The sequence below is a fragment of the Odocoileus virginianus genome, chromosome 16 (genome assembly GCF_023699985.2).
Source record: "Odocoileus virginianus isolate 20LAN1187 ecotype Illinois chromosome 16, Ovbor_1.2, whole genome shotgun sequence".
Taxonomy (NCBI): Eukaryota; Metazoa; Chordata; class Mammalia; order Artiodactyla; family Cervidae; genus Odocoileus; species Odocoileus virginianus.
Genome location: NC_069689.1, coordinates 61,629,606 through 61,652,094, shown reverse-complemented (window position 1 = coordinate 61,652,094; position 22,489 = coordinate 61,629,606). Strand labels below are relative to the sequence as shown.

The 22,489-nt window shown below is 49.3% G+C and overlaps 1 protein-coding gene and 1 pseudogene across 1 annotated transcript; both read right to left on the bottom strand.

Annotated features, from left to right (window-relative positions):
• Positions 1-678: 678 nt before the first annotated feature.
• Positions 679-2,991, bottom strand: LOC110123444 (myeloid-associated differentiation marker-like). Its single transcript, XM_020871340.2, is given in 2 exon segments — positions 679-2,231; positions 2,847-2,991. Coding segments are annotated over 2 exon segments (1,263 nt in total). The 3' UTR covers positions 679-1,113.
• A 15,907-nt stretch (positions 2,992-18,898) lies between these two features.
• LOC110132185 (myeloid-associated differentiation marker-like) lies at positions 18,899-19,760 on the bottom strand (annotated as a pseudogene).
• Positions 19,761-22,489: the final 2,729 nt, after the last annotated feature.

Here is a 22,489-nt window from a genome sequence, read left to right as displayed (position 1 = left end):
GATATTCATTAAATTTTTCATTCCTGATCAGTAAAAAAAAATCCAGGCTAACATCACCTTTAAGGCTGTAGGGGCCACACTCTTCTCCCTGCAGAGGCAGGACTTGCTGTTTTGATCACGGAGGCCAGAGGGCCACATTGCTGCCCCTCACCAACACTGCAGAGAGGTGTCTTCAAGACCCTGGGGTTCTCTGCCAGCTCCTACTTCAATGTCCAGAAAGTAATTGGGATGGAAGTCATCACAACTTCCTCTAAGAAGCCCTCTAGGCAGTGGGTTTAGTGAGCCTGCAAAAATTCTGGAGCCAATCTCAGGTGGGGTTGAGCACTAGGTGGGGCCCAGGGACTCAAGGTCTCTGCTTCAAGACTCCCACCCACTGGAAATTATCAACCTCCAGAGATTTTGTTTTAACTTAAAAAGAAGCTGACTCATTAGAAAAGACCCTGATGATGGGAAAGATTGAAGGCAGGAGAGAAGGGGGCTACAGAGGATGAGATGGTTGGATGGCATCACTGACTCAATGGACTGCATTTGAGCAAGCTCTGGGAGATGGTGAAGGACAGAGAAGCAAGGTGTGCTGCAGTCCATGGGGGTCGCAAAGAGCTGGACACGGCTGAGAGACTGAACAACAGTGACACTGTACAACCCCCTCCACTGGGAGAAAGGGGGTCCAATCCCTAGCTACCCACACTCACCCCACTCCACACATCTGTACCAACTAAGACACAGCCAGGGTGACAGACAACCAGAGCCTCCAGAGGCCTGGGGTGTGAACAGCTGCACAGAGGGCTGTGTGCTGTGGAGTCAGCACCTTAAGAGGCGGGAGGGGGCGGTGGGCAGTGAATGAAGGAGTCTCAGGTCCTGACGGATCAGAAGAAGGAAGATGGGAAGAGGTGGTCAGGACATAGGAGATGAGAAAACTAAGAATGATCAGAAAAGGGACAAAGAGTAGAAAATATAGGAAAGATGGAACAGCAAGAGAAAGAGACAAAAGAGAATGTGGGCAACCACACCAGACAGGAAGTAGTCAGAGCAGAAGGAGGGAAGGAAACAGAAAAGAGAGTGAGATGAATGGAGAAGGATGTGAGGAGGGAGAGAGGGAGCCAGGAAGAGGCATCAGAGGACGACTGAGCTTGGTGAAGATGCCTCCACTGACACCAAGAGGGAATGGGGGGGCCTGGTGCAGAGCCTCAGAAGCTGATAAAAAAAGCGGCGGGCCAAGTCCACCAGGTCAACCACATAAATCAGCAGGTTGACGGCTGTCAGGACGGCCACAGCCAGTCGCTGGTCCCAGGTGCACATATAGTAGGTGAGTTTATCATGGCAACTCACGTCACTGGACCTCTGGGGTTGCCCACCGAACTCCCCATTGAACTGGTAGAGTGGCCAGAGGACCACAGCTGAGGCGTAGAGGAGGGCGGAGAGCAGGGTCAGCCCCAAATGCACAAGGGGGACGGGGACAGGCAGCCTGTTGTCCCAGTTGTACCAGTTCAGCAGGAGGGTCATGGCTGACAGGAGGAAGCAGATGGAATACACGGCCACGCACCACTCCAGGGCAGGCTGGTGCACGTACAGGTGGGGGCTGCTGATGAAGGCGAAGATGACACAGGCCACGAAGATCTCCAGCCTGTGAAGCAGGCCTGGCAAGGTGAGCACAGAGCAGGAGAACTCTCCAGACCAGGCGCAGGTCCAGACCACTTCAGTGGCATAAGCCAGAGATGCAAGGCTGGAAAAGGCAGTGACCGCAATGGCATGGTTGCCGAAGGGGCTGTGAGGCAGCAACTGGATGCAGGAGGTGGCAAAGACGATGGAGCCTGAGAGACATAAGAAGGTGGCACAGGAGGCGCTGGTGATGAGAAAGCCGTCCCAGGAGAGGTGGAGGCGGGGCTGAAGCCCACACAACTCGACTATGAGGATGATGAGGGTCACGACGAAGCAGAAGCACCAGACAAATATGGACCAGTTACCTGCAACCACCTGCAAAGTGCTCACACCAGACACCAGTGAGAAGGCCATGCAGGTGGACAGCAGCTGCAGCAGGCGGAGGAAGTAGCCCATGATGATGGTCAGAGAGCCCAGGCCTGAGGACGGTCATGTGGAGGTTGTGATGTTGTGCAGGTCTAGGTCATCGATACGGCAGTGGTCTTTGCTGAGACCCACCAGAAGAAGATCCAGCTCTGGAGTCAAGACGCCTGGAAAAGCTTCAGGGCCCTGTGAGGGCTGAGGCTCAGGATCTGCGGAGTTGGAACCAATGGCTCAGACACTCGGGTAACTGCACAGCTGCTCCAGAATGTTTCTCCCCACCCATCAGCCTTGGCCTTGTCAGGAGACTTGTCTTATCCCAAACCTTATAGCCATGTTTGGTCTGGCCTCAAACCCTGAGTATTTTATCTCTCTGAGCTGTGTACCTTTATCTATGGAGACAGAAGTTAGGCTGGTCCTTATCTGCAACCCCAACCCTTCAAGGCTAAGAAAATTGAAAAAAGAATTTTGAAAAAATTCATTTGGTAACAAGTTTTGACCTGAACAAACATGAGACAATTTACGTTCAAAAGTTCAGTCGCAGAAACACTAATATATCTGATTACAAGGTGCTTTCAGACTCCCTTGAGTGTGATATCATATAGAGTAGATACACCATGTCACCTATCTGGAGCTGAAAAATTCTGAATTCTGGAGCAGACCCAAAGGTTTCAGAAATGGGATATTGGATTGTACTGCTGACCACATTTTACAGATGAGAAAACTGAAGCTGGGTAGTTAAGTATTTCCCTGAGGTTGCCCCGTAGATAGGAGTGGGAAATCCAGATGAAAATGCCAAAGTTGTGGGTTTGAGCACTTTGCTCTACAGTTCAGCAGGTCAGCCAGGCCGTGGGTGGGAGCCCAGGACCAAAGCTCGGGGCTCTGAGACTCAGGACACACCTTCAGGGCCACAGTCTCCTTCCACAGCAACCTGGAGACACACGTGTCCTGGCCTGTCCCCCCAGGAGCCATCACTAGAAGGAACTGCCATCTGAAGGGACACAGTTCCACCCGGAGGAGGGCAGCTTCAGAGATTAAACGGAGGAGTCAAGGCCTTGGGGATGTGGGGGCAAGATGACACGGAAAATAGGAACTGTTCTGAATCCCCTCCCCCGCATTTTGCCTTCCCATGTGACTCTTCCCGGCTGGGGCAGGGAGACTCCAACCCAGCATGACTCCAAGGTGGAGTGTCCTGGAGGAACCACTGAATAAATTAACATAATGTTTAGCTTTTAAGCTCCAAAACTGCCATCCATATGCGAGTCTGGAAATATCTAGAAGTAGTCCTACCTGAGTGAGGATTCTCCTGGCCTAGGAGACTGGTTAGCAGCTTCCAAGCTGGGAAGAAGGGATTGGAAATGAACAAGGATGCTATATCTGATTCTGATGTGAAGTCTTTCAGGGCATCCCAGGGAGGGGGTGGGGATGGATGGATGACTGGCCCCCTTTTAAGGGCAGGAGCTGAAAGAGGAGGCATCTGCTAGACCCCTAGGAGCATACAGCCCTGAGAAGGTACCTAGGACTGGAGTCAGGGCTGTAGCGACAGACTGGAGATGACTGGGGGTCAGGGGGTGTGGATTCCAGTGGCCGTGAGGCAGCCCAGTAGGTTTCTTCTGACCCAGAAGGGATGCAGTCATGGAGCCAACCTTCCCCATGGAGGAGGGACCTGGACTGGAACTGAGACAGGAGACCAGGGGCCTCAAGGGGTTTCAGGGCTGTGACAGGAACACGTGGCCAGAGTGGCAGGGACCCTGGAGACCATGGAATTGCCCAGGCACCTACCCAAGACAGTCCCGCCAGCCAGGGCTGCAGTCCTGCTCACACAGGGGCTCCTCCAGGGTCCAGGGTGGGGGGAGTGAGGCCCCTCCCAGCCCGCCCCTCCTCAGGGACTCTTTGCTGAGAGGTGCCCAGGGTTGAAGGGCCAGCACCCTGAGCCCCAGCCAGCTTCCTGCCATCAGGGGCCTTGTCACCTTTGCTGATAATAAACCCTGGGGCAAGCTGAGGCTGGAAAGAGAGACAGAGCAAACCCTGAGAACCGCCCTGGACTCCCAGAGCTCCTTGAGCCCCAGTTGCCAGGGGAGCCCTGGAGCCTGCGGCCTCCCCGTGGGCACTGCCGGGTGGGGAGGGGCACTGGGTGAGGGCTGATGGGGGTGTCTGTCCCCAAAGCTGTTCCCAACTTACCTAGACAAAATGACCCTGCAATTTACACCTAAGGCTAAAAGACAACTTTAGATCCATTTAATAGCACAGAGGGAGACTTGGGGAAGGAGAGGCATGGGAGTTCCAGCTGTGTGACCCTGGGTAAGGCCTGTGCCCTCTCTGGGCCTTAGTTCCCCCACCTGGAAAGCAGCAGCTTTGCCTGAGTCTCCCAGCAGCACCCCCTCCACTCTAGTCTGTGAGCCTGGATATGGTGCCCCCGTCAGAGCACAGCCTGGATGTGGCTGAGCCCTGCCTGCCCAGCGGCCAGGCCTGTGGACTAGAAGACAGTGAGCTGGGAGGGTCATGGCCGGGACAGAGGAAGGAAGGAAGAGGTGCCAGGACAGAGAAGGAAGAGGGAAAATGGACACCAGAGTTACAAGGATAAAACATTTCATAACTGGATGATCCTGTCCATTTACTCATCAGAACCTCAGGTTCCCCATCTGTGCAATGGGCTTATAACCAACTATGTGTCAATTAAATGAATAAAAGCAAACGAAGGGCTCCTCAGAGGGTCTCTGACAGGGCGCTCTCAATCCATGCACCTATCTGCTCCCCTCCCCGCACCCCTCACAGAGGACCCAGAAGGCCCTGGCCCCACTCTGGACATAGGCACATGCAGCTTGATTTGCTCCAGATCAGGGGCTGTAAACTAGTTTGCACTGGAGGTGGACTCCTGATGTATTCAGTTTTCCAACACAGTGTTTTTATGAAGAAATGATGTAGAATCACTAGTATTAATATTTCTTTCCCTAAGGGTTTGGAAGCTGCAGTGCTTTAATTTCACATTAAAATTCAGACTCCCAGCTCCTTTAGAAGCCTCAGGAGGTCTGGTGTCACTGAGCTATGTGTCCTTGGGGGGCTGGGGGAGCTGGAGCTGATGTGGCTATGCCCTCTATATTGTTTTCCATTCATATCTTCATGTAGTTTTCTATATTTCTCTTATTCTTCTGTATAATTGACATAAAGCAAGTCTATGATCATCTCACATGTCCTGATTTTTTCTCTTGGGCATGACCAGGCTTCCTGCCTGGTCCACCCCTCCATCCAGGGAGCATCTGTGTCCTCAACCTCATGTACAGTCATCAACACATTTCACATATTGTGAAATATGTAGACTTGTGTGTACATAAATGCACATGTTTGTAGGGCATATCTGTATCTTTTTTTCCATTTTATACACATGAGAGTGTGTCATGCACAGGGCCTCCTTCTTTTCCACCACCCCCGACAGGTGCAGCTGGTCCTCTCCAGGGGCCCTGGTCCTCTCCATCCCCTTTACTCATTTCCTTCCCTCCTGGCTCCTGTGGGCGTTTGGACTGACTCCTCTTCTCTAGATCAGTGGACCCTCCCCTGTGAGTCTCAGACACTGGGGGACACAGGAAATAACAAGGGATCCTGGGATCCATGTGACTATCATGCTCTAGAGTAGGTCAGCTAGCTTATCTGTAATTTATAAAAATATGAGAGACTATATTTTCCAAGTTTTTACTTATTTTTATTTCCTAGGGCTGTTGCATAAGGTTACCATGAGCTTGATGGTTTAATACAAGAGAGATTTATTCTCTCACAGTTCCGGAGGTCATAAGTCTGAAATCAAGGTGTCAGCAGGGCTGTGCTGCCTGTGATGCTCCGAGAGGGTGCGTCCTTGCCTCCTTTAGCTTCTGGAGACCCCTTATCTTGTAGCCCCCCGCCCCACCTTAACTCCATCTCTGTCTTTATGTGCTCATCTTCTCTCAACTCTTTGTGTGTAAATCTCTGTGTCCTTTCTCTTGTAAAGATACCAGTCACTGGACTGTGGTCCCACCCTCCATCCAGGATGATCTCCATCCCCAAATCTTTAATTAAGTATGTTTGCATCACCATACTTCTATACAAATAGGCCACGTTCTGAGGTTCTGAGTAGACATGAATTTCAGGAGGACCCTCTTCAACCCGTTACAGCTCTGTTTCCTATCTTCCTGTCTTTTTTTCATGGTGTCTTTTTCTAATGTGTTTATCATTAGTGTATTTGTTTATCAAAGTGTATTGGTTTGCTGAGTATTTCATATTAGTATGTGTTCACTGGAGCTCCTGGGACTCACAGTGGGTTGATCCTTCATGTGCTTTGTCATTAAACTGTGAGCCCCTCTTACAGGACTCGCTTTTCTGGGAGAGTCCTCACGTCTTTGTTGGAAGCTTCACCGAGAATAATTGCACTTGCTTCTGCTCAGGACACTCCAGGCCAAACACCTGTTGGGTGCCAATTGTGTTAATTTACAGGTTGGCATTGTTTGACCTCAGAGGTCATGTATATTTGGACCCATTTCACTGGAAATGAAGACTTAGATTTTGCTTCTCTTGTGAAGACTTAAAAAAAATCCAAAACTCCCGTCAAGGTGGGTATCATCTTTGACCTTTCCTCTTGCTGAAGGGCATGGTTTTCCTTGTCTACCCTAGCTCTGAGGCTGCAAACAATGTGGTCCTGGCTTTGGGGAAGTGTCTCAGCTCCAACTCCTTACTTTCTGCCACCCCAAACCTCATTCCTGACCCAAGTGGACATATAGAGCAGCCTCTGGTTGGCCATGTTCAGTTCTCTCTTCTCCCTCCTCCCACACACAAGCAGCAGTCACATCCACTCTGCCACTGAAACTTCATGAGATCCTTGAGCAAATCATATAACCCAAAACTCTTCCTCACTTCTTTGCTTTGTTAACTTTTTATATGCACTTTAAGACTTGACTTTTAATCATCTCCTCCAGGAGGTCTTCCTTGATTCCACCAACTCCATCTCTGATTGCTTTCAGAGTGACACTTCTGTGAAGTAATCTGATGTGGGAAGCTCCTGGGTCTCACGTGAGCACAACAGGTGAGGTGGGGAGGAAGGGAGGTGTTGCAGGAGCAGCAGACGGGGCTCAATGTAGATGGATCTGGACACCAGAGACAGAAGTAGGATCTTAGCTGTAAGTGATGAGGCCTCACTGACATTCTGTAAGGAGGGGCTGATCCATCAGAGGCCCACTCTGGAACTAACACTCTGGCTGTAGGAGGGAAATGGAATGGAGGCTGGCCAAGAAGCTGGGTGGCCAGTTTGGAGGTTGATTTCATAGTCCAGGTATGTGATGATGGGCCTTGAGCAAAGACACTTCAGGGGTGGATGGCAGGGGCAGATTTATGAAAAATTTGAGAGCAAATATTCAACTGGTCTTGATGAGGGGAGGGACCACGATTACTGACACTTGATGCCCCCAGAGACAGCTGTAACCTCACCTCTCCCTCCTGCTCCCTTAACATCTAAGACTCTGTCCCAGATGCTCCCAGCACCCCGCCCCTCCCTCTGGGCACCACACACTGAGCGCTCTTGGGAAGGGAGGCCAAGAAAGGGGGAACCAGCCGGAGCTCAGGGAGGCGGCCTGGGCTCCTGCCTCCACGTTTCCTTGAGGCCCCTCCCGATACACATGCTTTCCTCCACCTGCACCTGAGGCCCAACTCGTGTGCTTCTATTTTTTTTTTTCATTTATTTTTATTAGTTGGAGGCTAATTACTTTACAGCATTGCAGTGGTTTTTGTGATACATTGAATTAGCCATGGATTTACATGTATTCCCCATCCCGGTCCCCCCTCCCACCTCCCTCTCCACCCCATCCCTCTGGGTCCTCCCAGTGCACCAGGCCTGAGCACTTGTCTCATGCATCCAACCTGGGCTGGTGATCTGTTTCACCCTAGATATACATGTTTCGATGCTGTTCTCTTGAAACATCCCACCCCCGGGTTCTCCCATAGAGTCCACAAGTCTGTTCTATACATCTGAGTTTCTTTTTCTTTTTTTGCATATAGGGTTATCGTTACCATCTTTCTAAATTCCATATATATGTGTTAGTATACTGTAATGGTCTTTATCTTTCTGGCTTACTTCGCTCTGTATAATGGGCTCCAGTTTCACCCATCTCATTAGAACTGATTCAAATGAATTCTTTTTAACGGCTGAGTAATATTCCATGGTGTATATGTACCACAGCTTCCTCATCCATTCATCTGCTGATGGGCATCTAGGTTGCTTCCATGTCCTGGCAATTATAAACAGTGCTGCGATGAACATTGGGGTGCACGTGTCTCTTTCAGATCTGGTTTCCTTTGTGTATATGCCTAGAAGTGGTATTGCTGGGTCATATGGCAGTTCTATTTCCAGTTTTTTAAGAAATCTCCCTGTCTTTCATCGGCTTGATACTAGTTTGGCTATTCCCACCCCCACCAGGTATGATTATCCCTTTTTTTTTTTGCTCACCACACTTCTATCAAGCACTTTATTGCTGTAGACTTTTGGTAGGACCATCCAACCGTTACGCTCATGTTTTATCTCCTCTTTTTTTCATGGTTTTTTCTAATTTGATCATTTCTCTGTATTTTATCAATTGAGTGATTTTGATTGACACTTGATCCTTCATGTGTTTTATTAATTAGCTTTGCCTTTAAGTCCCACGTCTTGTTACTTCCGGAGAAAATTGCACTGTTTTAGGACACTTCAGGCCCACCTTTTTTGAATTGGGTTTATTTATTCAGTTGGATGTTTGACCTCAGAGGAGTATTTTGGTATATTTTGAAATAGACCTTAGTCTTTGCTTCTTTGAAGACTATTAAAATATCCAAATCCTGAGGTGGTATCTTTTGACCTTTCTTTGCTGAAGATGTTTCCTTGTTTACCTAAGCTCTGAGGCTTCAAACCAATGTGTTGGCTTGGAGTTCTCAGCTCTCTTACTTCTCTACCCAAATTCTTTCTGACAGTGGGACATAGAGGCATCCTCTGGTGCCTTATGTTCGAGTTTCTTTCTCCTCTTCTCCACCCAAGGAGTTTACATCACTTCTGCACTGAATTATAGATCCTTACAATCAATAACCAAACCTTCCTCACTTTTGCTTGTTAATTTTTTTATGCTTTAAGATGTACTTTTAATCATCTTCAGGGAGGTCTTCCTGATCCACCAACCATCTTGATTGCTTAAGTGACACTTTGTGAAGTATCTGATGTGGGATATCCTCGGTCTCCGTACACAATGAGGTGGAAGGATGAGGTGTTGAGCCACAAGGGCTAATGTAGTGGATTGACACCGGACGAAGTATCTTAGCTTAAGTGATGGGCCTCACTGACATTTCTGTCATGTGGCCTGATCCAACAACCACGTGCTTCTAGAGGGAGGAAATTTATTAAGAAATGGATCTCTCCCACAATTCACCAGGAACCATTCTCTGGAGTGATGGTCCCCCTGCTACTCAGCCTCTCCTCCCTTCTTTTCTCCCCCCTCCTCCTCCTCTCCCATTGTCTGAGGGTCTCAGGTCCTCAGACTCCAGCCTAGACCCCCTCTTCTCTGCACACCTTCTAGTCTTTATCCAGTCAGATGGCCATAAGTGTTCTAGGCACTGAACAGAGAGCAGAGAATGGAACCAAGAGTTCCTTCCCTCATGAATCTTACTTATCTAGATGGATAATATGCAAACCAATATAGAATAGCATGTTATCTGGTGATAAATATAATGACAATGGGAAAACAGGTGAAGAGGGAGTTATTGGAATGTGGGGAGTAGATAAGACTGCTCCATGGATGTGACATTTAAGAAGATGCTGAATGAAGTAAATAGGCTGAATGATGACAACTCCCCAGTTCCTGCCTCCAGAGCTAATCTCTGCTGAGTGCTAGAGTCTTATCCAGCTACCTGCTGAGTGCTCTCTCTGAATCATGTATGGTACCTCACACTCAACATGTCCAATCCCACCTCTTGAACCTCCCACACCCAAAACATGCTGATCCTTCCTCATCTTTCTCATTTAGTCAACGGCAGCAACTTCACAGATGCTTTTCACAAAATACTTGTGAATCCATCCTCTCTCTTCTTCATTTCTAGAGTCACCACCTGGTCCACATCCATCCATCCTCTCACTTGCTCTCCTGCCATAAGCTTCCTACTAATGACTGTTTCCGTTTTTTACCTGAATGTCTGCTTTGGAGTGAACATAACTAAGAAAACTTTTCAGGCTTCTCTTTGCTCCCTCAGGATGAAACACACATCCCAAAATATCACCTCCAAAGCCCCGCAAGCTAACACCTCTTTCTATCTCTCTTGCCTCTTTGCCTCCCTCCCTCCAGCCACTGAGAACTTCTCCCAATTCCTCTTGGTCATCTCAGTGCCTTTCCACTGACATGTCTACATGTCCCCCAACCCTGAACTGAGACCAGAGCTCAGCCTGGAATATGGCAGTCCTGTGCTCAGTCAATGCCACTCTAAGCCTCAGTTTCATCATCCAGAAAATAGAGATAATTAACACCTGCTTTTAGACATGATGGGCTCTTGATTAGCCCTGCAGAGAACATCTCTGGCAACTTAAGAAGAGAACAACTGTACTAGAGAGCTGCTGGGTAGCTTAGAGAATTATTAAGGTGGGACCAGGCTTAGAAATAGGCTCAGACCAGGAAGGCAGGAGCTAGGCAGCCAGGGCACAGCCACGGGCAGCTGGTCTAGACACCACGGCCATTGGAAGTACATACTGGATGCTACTGCAGGCCCCACAGAAGCAAATGATCTGATCTGTGTCTGTTTGTCACCTGCTCCTTAGGTGTGTGTCCAAGCCCAGGCATGTCAGGTTAATTATTTACCTGCTTTTTTATGTTTCTTATTGAGGTTCATGCCCAGTCTCTCCCCAAAACTCACATGACAGAGACATCCTCTAATATAGGGGGGAGTTCACATTCTCAGTGATTCTGCTTCACAGAGATGTCCATTATACATGACCATGATGTTGTTAGATTAAATGAGATAACACAAAACCCAGTGATTCTGTAACATTTCCACTGAAGACAGAAAGAACAGAATGTATTCTGGTCAGGAGGTTCAACCTGGATCCTGAGGCTGTAAGGTAATATTCATAAGGCTATATTATAAAGTCATATTCATTCAACAAACACCTGCTGTCAGCTCAGTTCAGTGCTGGGAATATATTCATGAGTGAAAGAGGCAAATGCTCTACTTGGTGTGTCTATATTGTAGTGTTTATGTCTGAGGCCTCACAGTTTACTTGAAGCTGAATGTAGAGTTTGCATTCTATTTTACAATAGGCTATAATAATATACACATAACATATTAGGCCTGTTTCAACAAAAAAAAATGACAGCTTCCTACAAATGGACTGGGAACTCTGTCCCCCTATTTGCTCGATGATGCAGAACACTCTTTCCTTACATGCCTATAAGGAGCAACTTCTTGACACCAAGAACAAAGCTTAAAACAAGTTTGTGGAGCGGGAAGAGGAGAAAGCAGGGGTGCCAGGGTGCTGTGGTGGGTCAGAGGTTGAGATGATGGAGGGATCTGGGTCTCTGCCAGCCTCTGCAGGGTCCAGGAACAGAATATTCTGGAATCCTTCCTTCTGCCTGGAGCACCAGAAAGAAACACAAGCTCTTTCTTCTTAGGGATTAGCAAAAGGTGTGGTCCCAGACTAGCAACGAGAGTGTTACTGGGGGCAGTGGTCTGGGCTGATGGGCAGCTGGCCCGGGCTCAGCATGGATGTGGACCATTGCGGTCACGTGGTGGCCTGAGGGATGGCGTGCTGCAGGCAGCAGTGGGCAGCTGGAAGCCCGAGGGGCAGGGGGGCAGCAGGTGGGACCAGGGGGGTGCCTTCCCTTGGCTGTAGTGCTGAGAGGGTGTCATTTGTCCTAAGGTTTGTCAAGGTCAATGTAGGGAGGAGAGGATGCCCAGAGGGAGCCCCACTCCGTGAGCTGCCCAGATGGATGGTTTCTGAGAACTTTGTTGCCTGAGGAAGCTTACTCTTCTTCCAGACAAAGCACTCGAGGGATTTATGGAAACAGATGCTGGTTGGAGTGGGGGTGAGGAGATGGGCTTGAATGGAGCTCCCGTCATCACCTCCCAACGCCTGGTCAGAAGCAGATGCAGAAAAGAGCAACTGGGCAAACCCTCACCAGCCCAGCCTGGTACCAGAAGAGACCTCAGATGACAGCTCATAGGTTCTGTCGGCTGAGAAAGGGGCCCTGAGGACTTGGGCTGCAGCGGGGCTGCTGTGGACACAACAGTTACAAGAGGTCACACGTGTCATGCTCCCTGCAGGTCAAGCACTGCTGTGAATTCATTTGATCCTCCCAACAACCCTTGAACTATGCTCTCTGTGTCCCCATTTTCACAGGCACAGAAAGGTCAATGGCCAAGATCACACAGATAGGAAGTGGCAGAGCTGGGATTTGAACCTAGATACTTGGTTCAAGATCTTAAACTCTCCCTGGATTTGGCATTGTACCTTAGACCCAAGAGGAATGGAATGGCCATTTCTTCAGCAACAACAGTCTGACTAGGTTACTTATTTCTATTTCATCTTCAGAGATATATTTCTTGTCATCCCCATTTTATAGATGTTGAACTGAGGCCCAAAAACTACATTATATCTTTTGCTCAAGGTTACACAGTTACTCCTTGTCAGAGCCTGGATTTCAAGTCTGGCTTCCTGCAAATCTCAGCAGGTACTAGAACCTCAGGAAAGGCTGAGCCCCTTCCCTCTTCTTTTGGGTCCGGGAATAATCTCTGGGCTCCTGTCTGTCCTGCTCTAACTGCAGTGCCCCAAGCAGAGGTCCCACAGCAGCGCCCTCATCTCAGCCAGACCACTTCCTGTTGACGAGCCAGCCAGAAAGTGCCAGAGAGCGCGTGGAGACCTTAGACACTACCTTCTCCTCAGCTCATCTGCCTCCATACAGACACCTTGAGACAGGAGACAAAAACACAGACAAGGGCCACATGGATTGGCATCCTGCACTGGTTTCCAGGGCAGATAACCAGGTCCCTGATGCCCCAGGAGAGAAGAAATCCTCTTCTCTCCACTCAAAGGTAAATTAGGGAAGGCTATCTCCATGATTATTCTAGGAAGCTGCTCCAGAGCCAGAGCATGGGAACATCTGTGCCCCGGGCTCTGTTCTGGATGCGGCTCAGGCCACAGTCTTGGGGAGTGGGGGCGTCAGCTGGAGTCACACTGCCTGGAGGAGGCTCTGTCTGGCCGGCTGAGGAGGGAGCCTCTGGCCACTGCCTCAGGAGACAGAGAGCCCAGGCCAGGCAGGGAGCAAGGGTAGGGCCTGAGGCTTGGGCACCGGGGGTCTTCTCCATCAGCTGTGTGTGCTAAAGGGCTGGGGGAGTCCTGATCATAGCAGGTGGGCTTGGGGGCCACAGCTCCCCCTCCCCAGACCCCTGGATCCAAGGCACCTCCCTTCCCTCTGCCTTTGGAGACAGGCTTGTGTGGGCATCTCTCAGCTCCTCCCCCAGACTGTCCATCAAAGTTGCAGGGAACATGGAAACCATCTGCCAACTATCCCTCCCCTGACTCTTCTTCTCCAGTTGGCATATTTTTCAAACTTAAATTTTATTTTCTTGAAAGGTAATGTATTTACATGGTTCAAAATAAAAATATTCTTTTTAAAAAGCCATATATTGAGAAGCCTCACTTCTACCTGTGGCTCCATCTACTCTCTCTTCAGCTCCTCTTTCTGATTAAGACCCAGGCATCTGCTCCACCGAACTCATGGGGGTCCTTTCTGTGTTTCTTGAAGCAAAACAATCATCTATAGATATTTTTATTTTTATTCCTCTCCCTATTATACATTTTAAAATAGCATACTATGTACCTTACTGTTTTTACTTTGTATATACTGGAGATATTTCCTTATCATTATTTGAGAGCATCCTCATTTTTTTCCCAGCTGTTTAGTATTTCTTCTTCTGTCTACACCATAGTTTATTAACCACCACCCTAAAGATGAGCATATGAATCACTTCCAATCTTTCCAATCTTATTTTCAAATGAGATCTTGAGTGGGAGTTTGATTCAAGCCAGATTGCTCTGGTTAGAGAAAATGCTGGATGGGCCAACACCCTACTTGCAACCCCATCTCACTAGAAACCAAGGTCTCCAGAGGACATAGCTTAAAACCCATGATTTTGGCCTAATTTTCCTATTTTATAAACGGGAAACTGGAGCTCAGATCAGTGATGAGACTCATCCATGCTCATGAGTTATCCTGTGGCAGAACTGAAACCAGAAACCAGATCTCTTGGGCTCTGCTCTCCATGCAACTCATGGTTCATCTCCAGGGAGACCAGACCAGGGCTGTGGGGCCACTTGACTGGAGGCGGGACCACATGTGACTGTGGACCGAGCTGTGGACCCCAATCTACCTCTTCCTCACTCTGGGTTTCCATTTCCTCTTCTACTATTTGGGATCGGTCCCTTTGTACTCCCAGCAGTACAGGATCAGGGAAAGGCAGTGTTGGGAGGGACCAGGGGCCTCTGGCACCCCTCCCCCATCTAGCAGATGAGGAAAGGGACTCAGCAGCAGTGAGTGCCCTCCTCAGGGGGACGGGACAGGTTTGTGCAGAATGAGGGTGTACAGGACAGAATCCCAGCCTAGAGGATGCTGCTGCCACACTTGTCACAAGCAGCGTGGGGCCCTGGATGGACAGCCGGCCTGTGGACAGGACACCTGGTCCTGACTCTGACTATGCCACACACAGGGTGACTCTGGACACATCCTTCCCCTCCCTGGGGTCCAGCTGCTCCTCCTCTATGACGAGAGGGTTGGACTAAGCAGAGAAACTTTACACTCTCTTTCGAGCTCCACAGTGAGGGGACTGGACCAGCCTTGGAATTGTGACAAATGATCCTTAATCCCCAACAGGAGGGGTGGAGCAGCCACCCTGATAACCACCAGTCTTGGACAGTGAGCACCTCAGGTGAGCCTACCCTGGGCAATTCTTTTACTAAAGCATGGAGTCATTTCCATCCTCCTGGGAAGTGAGGTCCCAGGGCTGAGTTCCATTTGAATCAGGAAATATAAGAATATGATACTCCTGCACAAAAACTTGGGTGTGTCAATGTGTTTATCAATGAAAAATTAGTCAATAGTCAACTTAAGAAAGAAATAAAAGTTTTATTGGAGCCAACCTGAGAAGTATAACTGGGGAGACAGTCTCTCAGGAAGCTCTGAGCCCTGTCCTGGAGAAGTAAGAAGGAGGGCAGGATGTATGTGATTTGGGGACACACAGCTTGGTATAGGTTACTGCTCTTCATGAGGACCAGATATCTTGGGTAATGGTTTTAGTGCTTTTCTGAATATGGGAAGATGCAAGAAACTGGGCTCATAAAAAAATTCTTCTGAAAATATCTAACTATCTGAGGTCTGGTTCTTACACTTGTCCCAGGGCACAAAGTACTTTATCCTGATTTTCACCCTGAATCCCTTCCAGGGTGGATTGTAGATCAGTGACTGCAGTGGCTAATGACTTGTTTCTCTTTTACAAAAGCATATATTTTTCTTTATGTATGTGGCTAGGCTGTGTCCCAGTTGCAGTATGTGGGATCTAGTTGCCCAACAAGGGATCAAACCCAGGGCCCCTGTGTTGGGAGTGCAGAGTCTTAGGCACTGGATCACAAAGGATGTCCTGGCTTGATTCTTGTAGAACTGGGTAGTCAGCAACATTCTTTATTACACAATTCCCTCTGTTTCTGTCTTAATTTGAGCCAAGGTTTAGGAGACATTTTTCACCAATTTGTCCCACGGTGCTAGGAATGCTCATTCCCAGATCAGTTGGGGATTTCACGGATAGACCATTCACGTGCTATTACTCACCCTGTCCTGGCAACAGCAGCTAAAAGACAGCTGGACCACCTGTCTTACAAGTCTCACAAGTCTCTCAGTTCCAGGAGACGGTTTCTACCTGTTGCTTCTTCTCATATCTAGAATCACACTATCACAATCATGGATCTTAGAGAACCATATATTATATTTCATTTCAAGTAGCCTGTGCTTATGTATGCTTAGTCGCTCAGTTGTGCCCAACTCTTGAGACCTCATGGACTGCAGCCCACCAGGCTCCTCTGTCCACGGGGATTCTCCAGGCAAGAATACTGGAGTGGTTTGCCATGCCCTCCTCCAGGGGATCTTCCCAACCCAGGGATCAAACCCAGGTTTCCCGCATTGCAGGCAGATTCTTTACTGACTGAGACACCAGGGAAGCCCAAGAGTACTGAAGTGGGTAGCCTATCCCTTCTCCAGGGGGTCTTCCCACCATAGGAATCGAACCAGGGTCTCCTGCAGTGCAGGCGGGTTCAAGTAGCCTAGTTATCTTATTTTTTTCATCATTGACTAAAGAAACAAGAATCTTGTAAAATGGGCAGAACACAAGTAATACATCTAGTGACCTCAATAAAATCATAAGTAAGTAAGCAGTGTTATCTTCTAAGAAGCTCCATGGCTTGGGCTAGAAAAATTGATCTCTATGGCAGAGCAGATATTTCTGCTCTTTAGGAGGTCGGATTGGAGAAGACAAGGGCACCCCACTCCAGTACTCTTGCCTGGAAAATCCCATGGACGTAGGAGCCTGGTAGGCTACAGTCCATGGGGTCGCTAAGAGTCGGGCATGACTGAGCAACTTCACTTTTACTTTTCACTTTCATGCATTGGAGAAGGAAATGTCAACAGACCCCAGTGTTCTTGCCTGGAGAATCCCAGGGATGGGGGAGCCTGTTGGGCTGCCATCTATGGGGTCGCACAGAGTCGGACATGACTGACACGACTTAGCAGCAGCAGCAGCAGGAGGTCAGACTAATGCACAGTGCACACTAGCAAGGAAGGAAGAGGCCCAAATGGGCAGAGAAACATTTTACTTGCAAATTTTTCTTCTCTTGCTTTAAAATATTAATTTTATTTCATTCCTTCTTAAGATTTGCCTGCCATAGGATGACCTTCTGGGAGCCATCCCCCTTCAGCCCCCTACCAATGGGTGAGGATCACACACCTCATCCCAGGACAGGAATGAGGGGCAGCAGTGTGGGTCCTTCCCCTCCCCTCCCCCGCAGTTCTGCTTGCCTGGCCCCCTCTGATCCTGGTGACACCAGGATGCTGGGCTCTGAGGTTCTGTGGTTGAGGACAGGAGACTAGTGGGACCTTCACAGTTACCAGTTATTGTAAAGGCCTGCTGATCTCAATGCAAGGGAACACAAGGGCACACACACATACACACATGTGTACTGAGCATGCACACAAGCACATACCTTTATACAAGGCATCCAGATGCTGTCACAGCCCCTTTAAGAGCTAGGGGACAGGATAATGGGCACTGGGGTGGGGCCCAACATCTAGTGTCACAGGCTGGGCCACACCCCCAGGCTCTAGTCCAGGCCTGAGTGGGGAGTCAATGGGAGGGGCTCCCAGAGACCTATATTTGGGTGAGGGTGGAAACTGACTGGGACTCCTCTGAGCTCTAGGCAAATTTGCGGCAAGTAGAGTATGTGGATTTTATTTTGTTTTTTTTTTCTTTTCCTTCATGTTTATATTGACGTTGAAAAGGTTATTATGAATGTGGGAGAATAGAAAAAGTCATTCTCTATGATTGGTAGCTGTGCTGATAGGAACAAGAAGCTTCAGAAAATTTTTAAAAATTGTGCACATTTATATAGTTCAAATTATGCCTTAGTCCCAGAGAAGCAGGAAGCAATATCAAAAAGCAACTGACACAGAAAAACACATGTATGTGTCCCCTCACACTCAAACAATACAGTTCCTTTGACAATGGAAGCAGCAACCCCCATCCCCTACAAACCACCTGCCAAGAAAATTTGAAACTTTCTCTTGAAGAACAGAGCCACTCAGTAATTTTTGGCCCCCAGAACAGAAGGAAAGAAAAGGAGAAAAAAAAAAAAAAACCACCCAGCAAACTACAGCGTTAAGGTCAGCAGTGTCCATGCTCTTCTCCCTGAAGAGGAAGGATCTGTTTTGATCACTGAGTCAGGGGGACCACATCGCTGCCCCTCACAAACACTGCAGACAGGTGACTTCAAGACCCTGGGGTTCTTCACCAGCTCTTTTTTTTTTTTTTTTTTTTTTTGGTTCCCCAGAGAGTAGTTGGGATGGAAGGCATTTACCCCTGGCTTCCTCTAAGATGCCCTCTAAGCAACGGATGATTAATGAGCCTGCAAAAATTCTGGAGCCAATCTCTTGGAGAACTGAGCACCAAGTGGGGCCCAAGAACCCAGAGTATCTCATGCAAGAATCTTGCCCACTAGAAATTACTCACCTTCAGAGAGTTTTTTTAACTTACAGGGGAAGTGCACAGTATAGTTGCTCCACTGGAAGGAAAAAAGCCCAATCCCTTCCTACTCTCCCACACCCTTTAAATTCTCCCAACCACACCATTAAGGCACTGCCGGGGGACAGACAGCCTTTGGCAATGAGGCCCCTCCGGAGGCCCAGGGTGTGAACAGCTGCACAAAGGGCTGTGTGCTGCAGAGTCAGCACCTTAGGAGGTGGGAGGGGGCGGTGGGCAGAGAAGGAAGGAGTTTCAGGTCCTGACAGATCTGAAGAAGGAAGATGGGGAGAGGCAGTCAGGACACAGGAGATGAGAAACCAAGGATGACCAAAAAAGGGCCAAAAAGCAGAAAATGAAGGAAAGATGAGAGCAGCAAGAGAAAGAAACAAAACAGGACTTGAACAACCAAAGAACCCAGGAAGGAGACAGAGCAGCAGTGGGGAAGCAAACAGAAAAGAGAGTGAGATGCATGGGGAAGGATGTTAGGAGAGAGGGAGCCAGGAAGATGACATCTGAGCTCGGTGAGAATACTTCCTATGAGCAGAGGATCAGGAGTCCGTGGGCTAATCCTCAGTCCCTACAGAAAAACCTGGCAAGCCCAGTACACCAGGTCGGCCACGTAAACCAGCAGGTTGATGGCTGTCAGGATGGCCACAGCCAGTCGCTGGTCCCAGGTGCACATGTCGTAGGTGAGCTCATCCCTGCAGTCCCCATCACTGGACCTCTGAGGCTGCCCACCGAGCTCCTCATAGAACTGGTAGTGGCCAGAGGACCAGAGCGCTGACATAGAGGAGGATGGAGAGCAGGGTGATCACAAGCTGGAAAATGGAGAAGGGCCCAGACAGCATGTATTCCCATTCAGCCAGGTCCAGCAGGAGGACCACAGCTGCCAGGAAGAGGCAGATGGAGTACACGGCCACGCACCACTCCAGCGCCGGCTGGTGCAGGTACAGGGAGGTGTTGCTGAGGAAGGCGAAGATGACACCGGCCACGAAGGTCTCCAGCACCTTCAGCAGGGCTCGCAAGGTGTGCTTGTAGAAGATCTCCTTGAGCTCATACCAGGCCCACATCCCGGCCACTTCTATGATATACAGCACAGACGTGATGCAGGAGAAAGCAGTGGCGGCGATGGCCTGGTCCTGGTTAGGACCATAAGGCACAAACTGGACATAGGTGATGGAGTAGATGATAGAGGCTGAGAGGTAGATGAGGGCAGCGTAGCAGGCATAGGTGACAGAGATGTTGTACCAGAAGAAAGGAAAGTGAGACGGGTGCCTGCAACACTCAACTATGGCAATGATGATGGTCATGGCGAAACAGACACACCAGAAGGACATGGACCAGTTACCTATGGCCCCTCTCGGATTGCCCATGTCGGCCACAAGCGAGAAGGCCACGCAAGTGGAGCAGAGCTGCGGCAGGCGGAGGAAGCGGCACATGTTGAACTTGGCGTCACCGCTTGGGGATGTCGACCGGGTGGTCATGGTGTTGTGACGGTCAGGCAGGTCATGGTCACCAGTACAGCAGTGGTCTTCCCTAAGGACCCACCAGAAAAAGATCCTGTTCCGGAGGTGGATTGAGTCAGACGCCTGGAAAAGGCTCATGGCTCCATGAGGACTGAGGCTCAGGATCTGTGGAGCTGGAATCAATGGCTCAGACACTCGGGTAAGAGCAGAGCTGCTCCAAATGGTTCTCCCCACCCATCACCCTTGGCCTTGTCCAGAGACTTGTCTTATCCCAAACCTCATAGCTGGGGTGGCTCAGGCCTCAACCATGAACATTTTTTATATCTCTTTGTGCTATGTGCCATTATCTATAGAGACACAAGCTAGGAAGGTCCTTATCTGCAACCCCAAACCTTCAATCCTCTGAAAACTGAACAAGAATTTTTAAAAATTCATTTGGTATCAAAATTTGACCTGAACAGATCTGGGATAATTTATGATCTTCATTTATTTTATGTATTATGAGTGCTCAAAAGTGCAGTTGTAGAAACATTAATGTACTTGATTACAAGGAACTTCTAGACCCCAGTGGGATGTTGTCATATAGAATAGATGCACCATGTCACTTGTTTGAAACTGAAAAATTTTGAATTCTGGAGCACATCTGACCCAAGGGTTTCAGAAAAGAGACTGTGGATTATACTGCTAACCCCATTTTATAGATGAGAAAACTAAGGTTCAAGGAATCAAATGCCTAAGGTGGCCTGCATGACCAGGAAGAGGGAACTCAGAAAACACAGCTAAAGCTGTGGGTTTGAGCACTTTGCTCTACAGTCCACATGTCAGCAGGGCCCGCGGGTGGGAGCCCAGGACCCACCTTCACGGCCCTCGGCCTCCTTCCATAGCAAGCTGAAGACACACGTGTCCTGGCCTGTCCTCCCTGCAGCATCACTAGAAGGAGCTGCCATCTGAAAGGACACAGCCCCACTCTGAGGAGGGAAGCTTCTGGGGTGAGCAGGGAGGAGCCATGGGGTGAGAGCAAGGCTGTGGGGACAAGATGATGTGGGAAGTAGGGACTGTTATAAATTCCCATCCCCTAATTTTGCCTTAACATGTGACTCTTCCCCACTGGGGAAAGGAGACACCCACCCAGCATGACTCTGGGGTGGCGTCATGAGGAACCACAGAATAAACTGACATCATGTTTGATTTTTTAGCTTCAAAGCTGCCATCCAAGTAAGAGTTCAGAAAAATCTAGAAAGTAGTCTTACCTGAGTGAGGAATTTCCTGGCCCGGGAGACTGGTTAGCAGCTTCCAAGCTGGGAAGAGGGATTGGAAATGAATAAGGATGCTGTGTCTGATGCTGATGGGGAGCCTTCCAGGGCATCCCAGGGAGGGGGTAAGGATGGACAAATGGTCGGCCCCCTTTTAAGAGCAGGAGCTGAAAGAGGAGGCACCTGCAGGACCCCTGGGAGGGGACAGCCCTGAGAATGCACCCAGGACAGGGGCAGGGGTGAGGGGGTGCAGAGTGGAGATGACTGGGGAGGATTCTAGCATCCCAGTGGCCCTGAGACATCCCAGTAGGTGTCTTCTGACCCAGAAAGGATGCAGGCTTGGAGCCAACCTTCGTCATGGAGGAGGGGCCTGGACTGGAACTGAGACAGGAGAACAGGGGCCTCAAGGGGTTTCAGGGCTGTGACAGGGACACGTGGCCAGGGCGGCAGGGACCCTGGAGACCATGGAATTGCCCAGGTCACCTGCCCAAGGCAGTCCCGTCAGCCAGGGCTGCAGTCCTGCTCACACAGGGGCTCCTCCAGGGCCCAGTGTGTGGGGGGAGTGAGGCCCCTCCAGCCTGCCCCTCCTCAGGGACAGCTGCCCTGTTTCCGAGGGACTCTTTGCTGAGAGGCCCCCAGGGCTGAAGGGCCAGCATCCTGAGCCCCAGCCAGCTTCCTGCCATCAGGGGCCCTGTCTCCTTTGCTAATAATAAACCCCGGGAAAGGCTGTGGCTTGACGACGAAGCAGCCAGGAATGTGGAAGCTCTGGAGATGGAGGCACTATTGTGGTTGTGTGAGCAATCCAGGGAGGCTCTATGCCTTTCTCTTCTAAACAACTATTTACTGTATGTTCACTGTGTGCCAGGCACTGCAGATCCCACAGCAAAACCCAATTCCTGCCCTGAACAAGCACCTGAATCAATGCAAAGACATTCTGTCTAGAGCAGGTGAGCAGAGGAGAGCCAAGGACTCTTGAGGACTTTTTGGAGAACTCTCCAGCTGAGCAGAGATTGAAATTCTCTGTGCAAGTCCAGAGAGCAGGGCAAGTGGACTTCGCACTCCCTAAGGAATGAAAGCTGCTGCAAAATAAGATGGCCCACTGTGGGAGGTGATGTTGATGTTGGTAGAGCCTTTCCAGTCAAGCTGTTGAACCAGTCTGGGGGAGGGAGATGTGACTGATGGTTCCCAAAGAGTATCCCATGGAATACTGTCCATGATGTTCCATGGGAAAACAGTTCCCTGATCACATAAGTCTGGGAATCACTTACTGCTATAGATCTCTTTTAGTCCTAAGAAGTATTGCAAAAAAGAAATCTGTTTAACTTTTAAACCCAGCTTTAGGTGTATTTGGCCAAATAAATTTTTCTTGTCTTAAAATACGAATTTTATTTTACTGCTTCTTAAGATTTTCCTGCCATGAGGACCACCTCCTGGGAGCCCTCCCCCTCC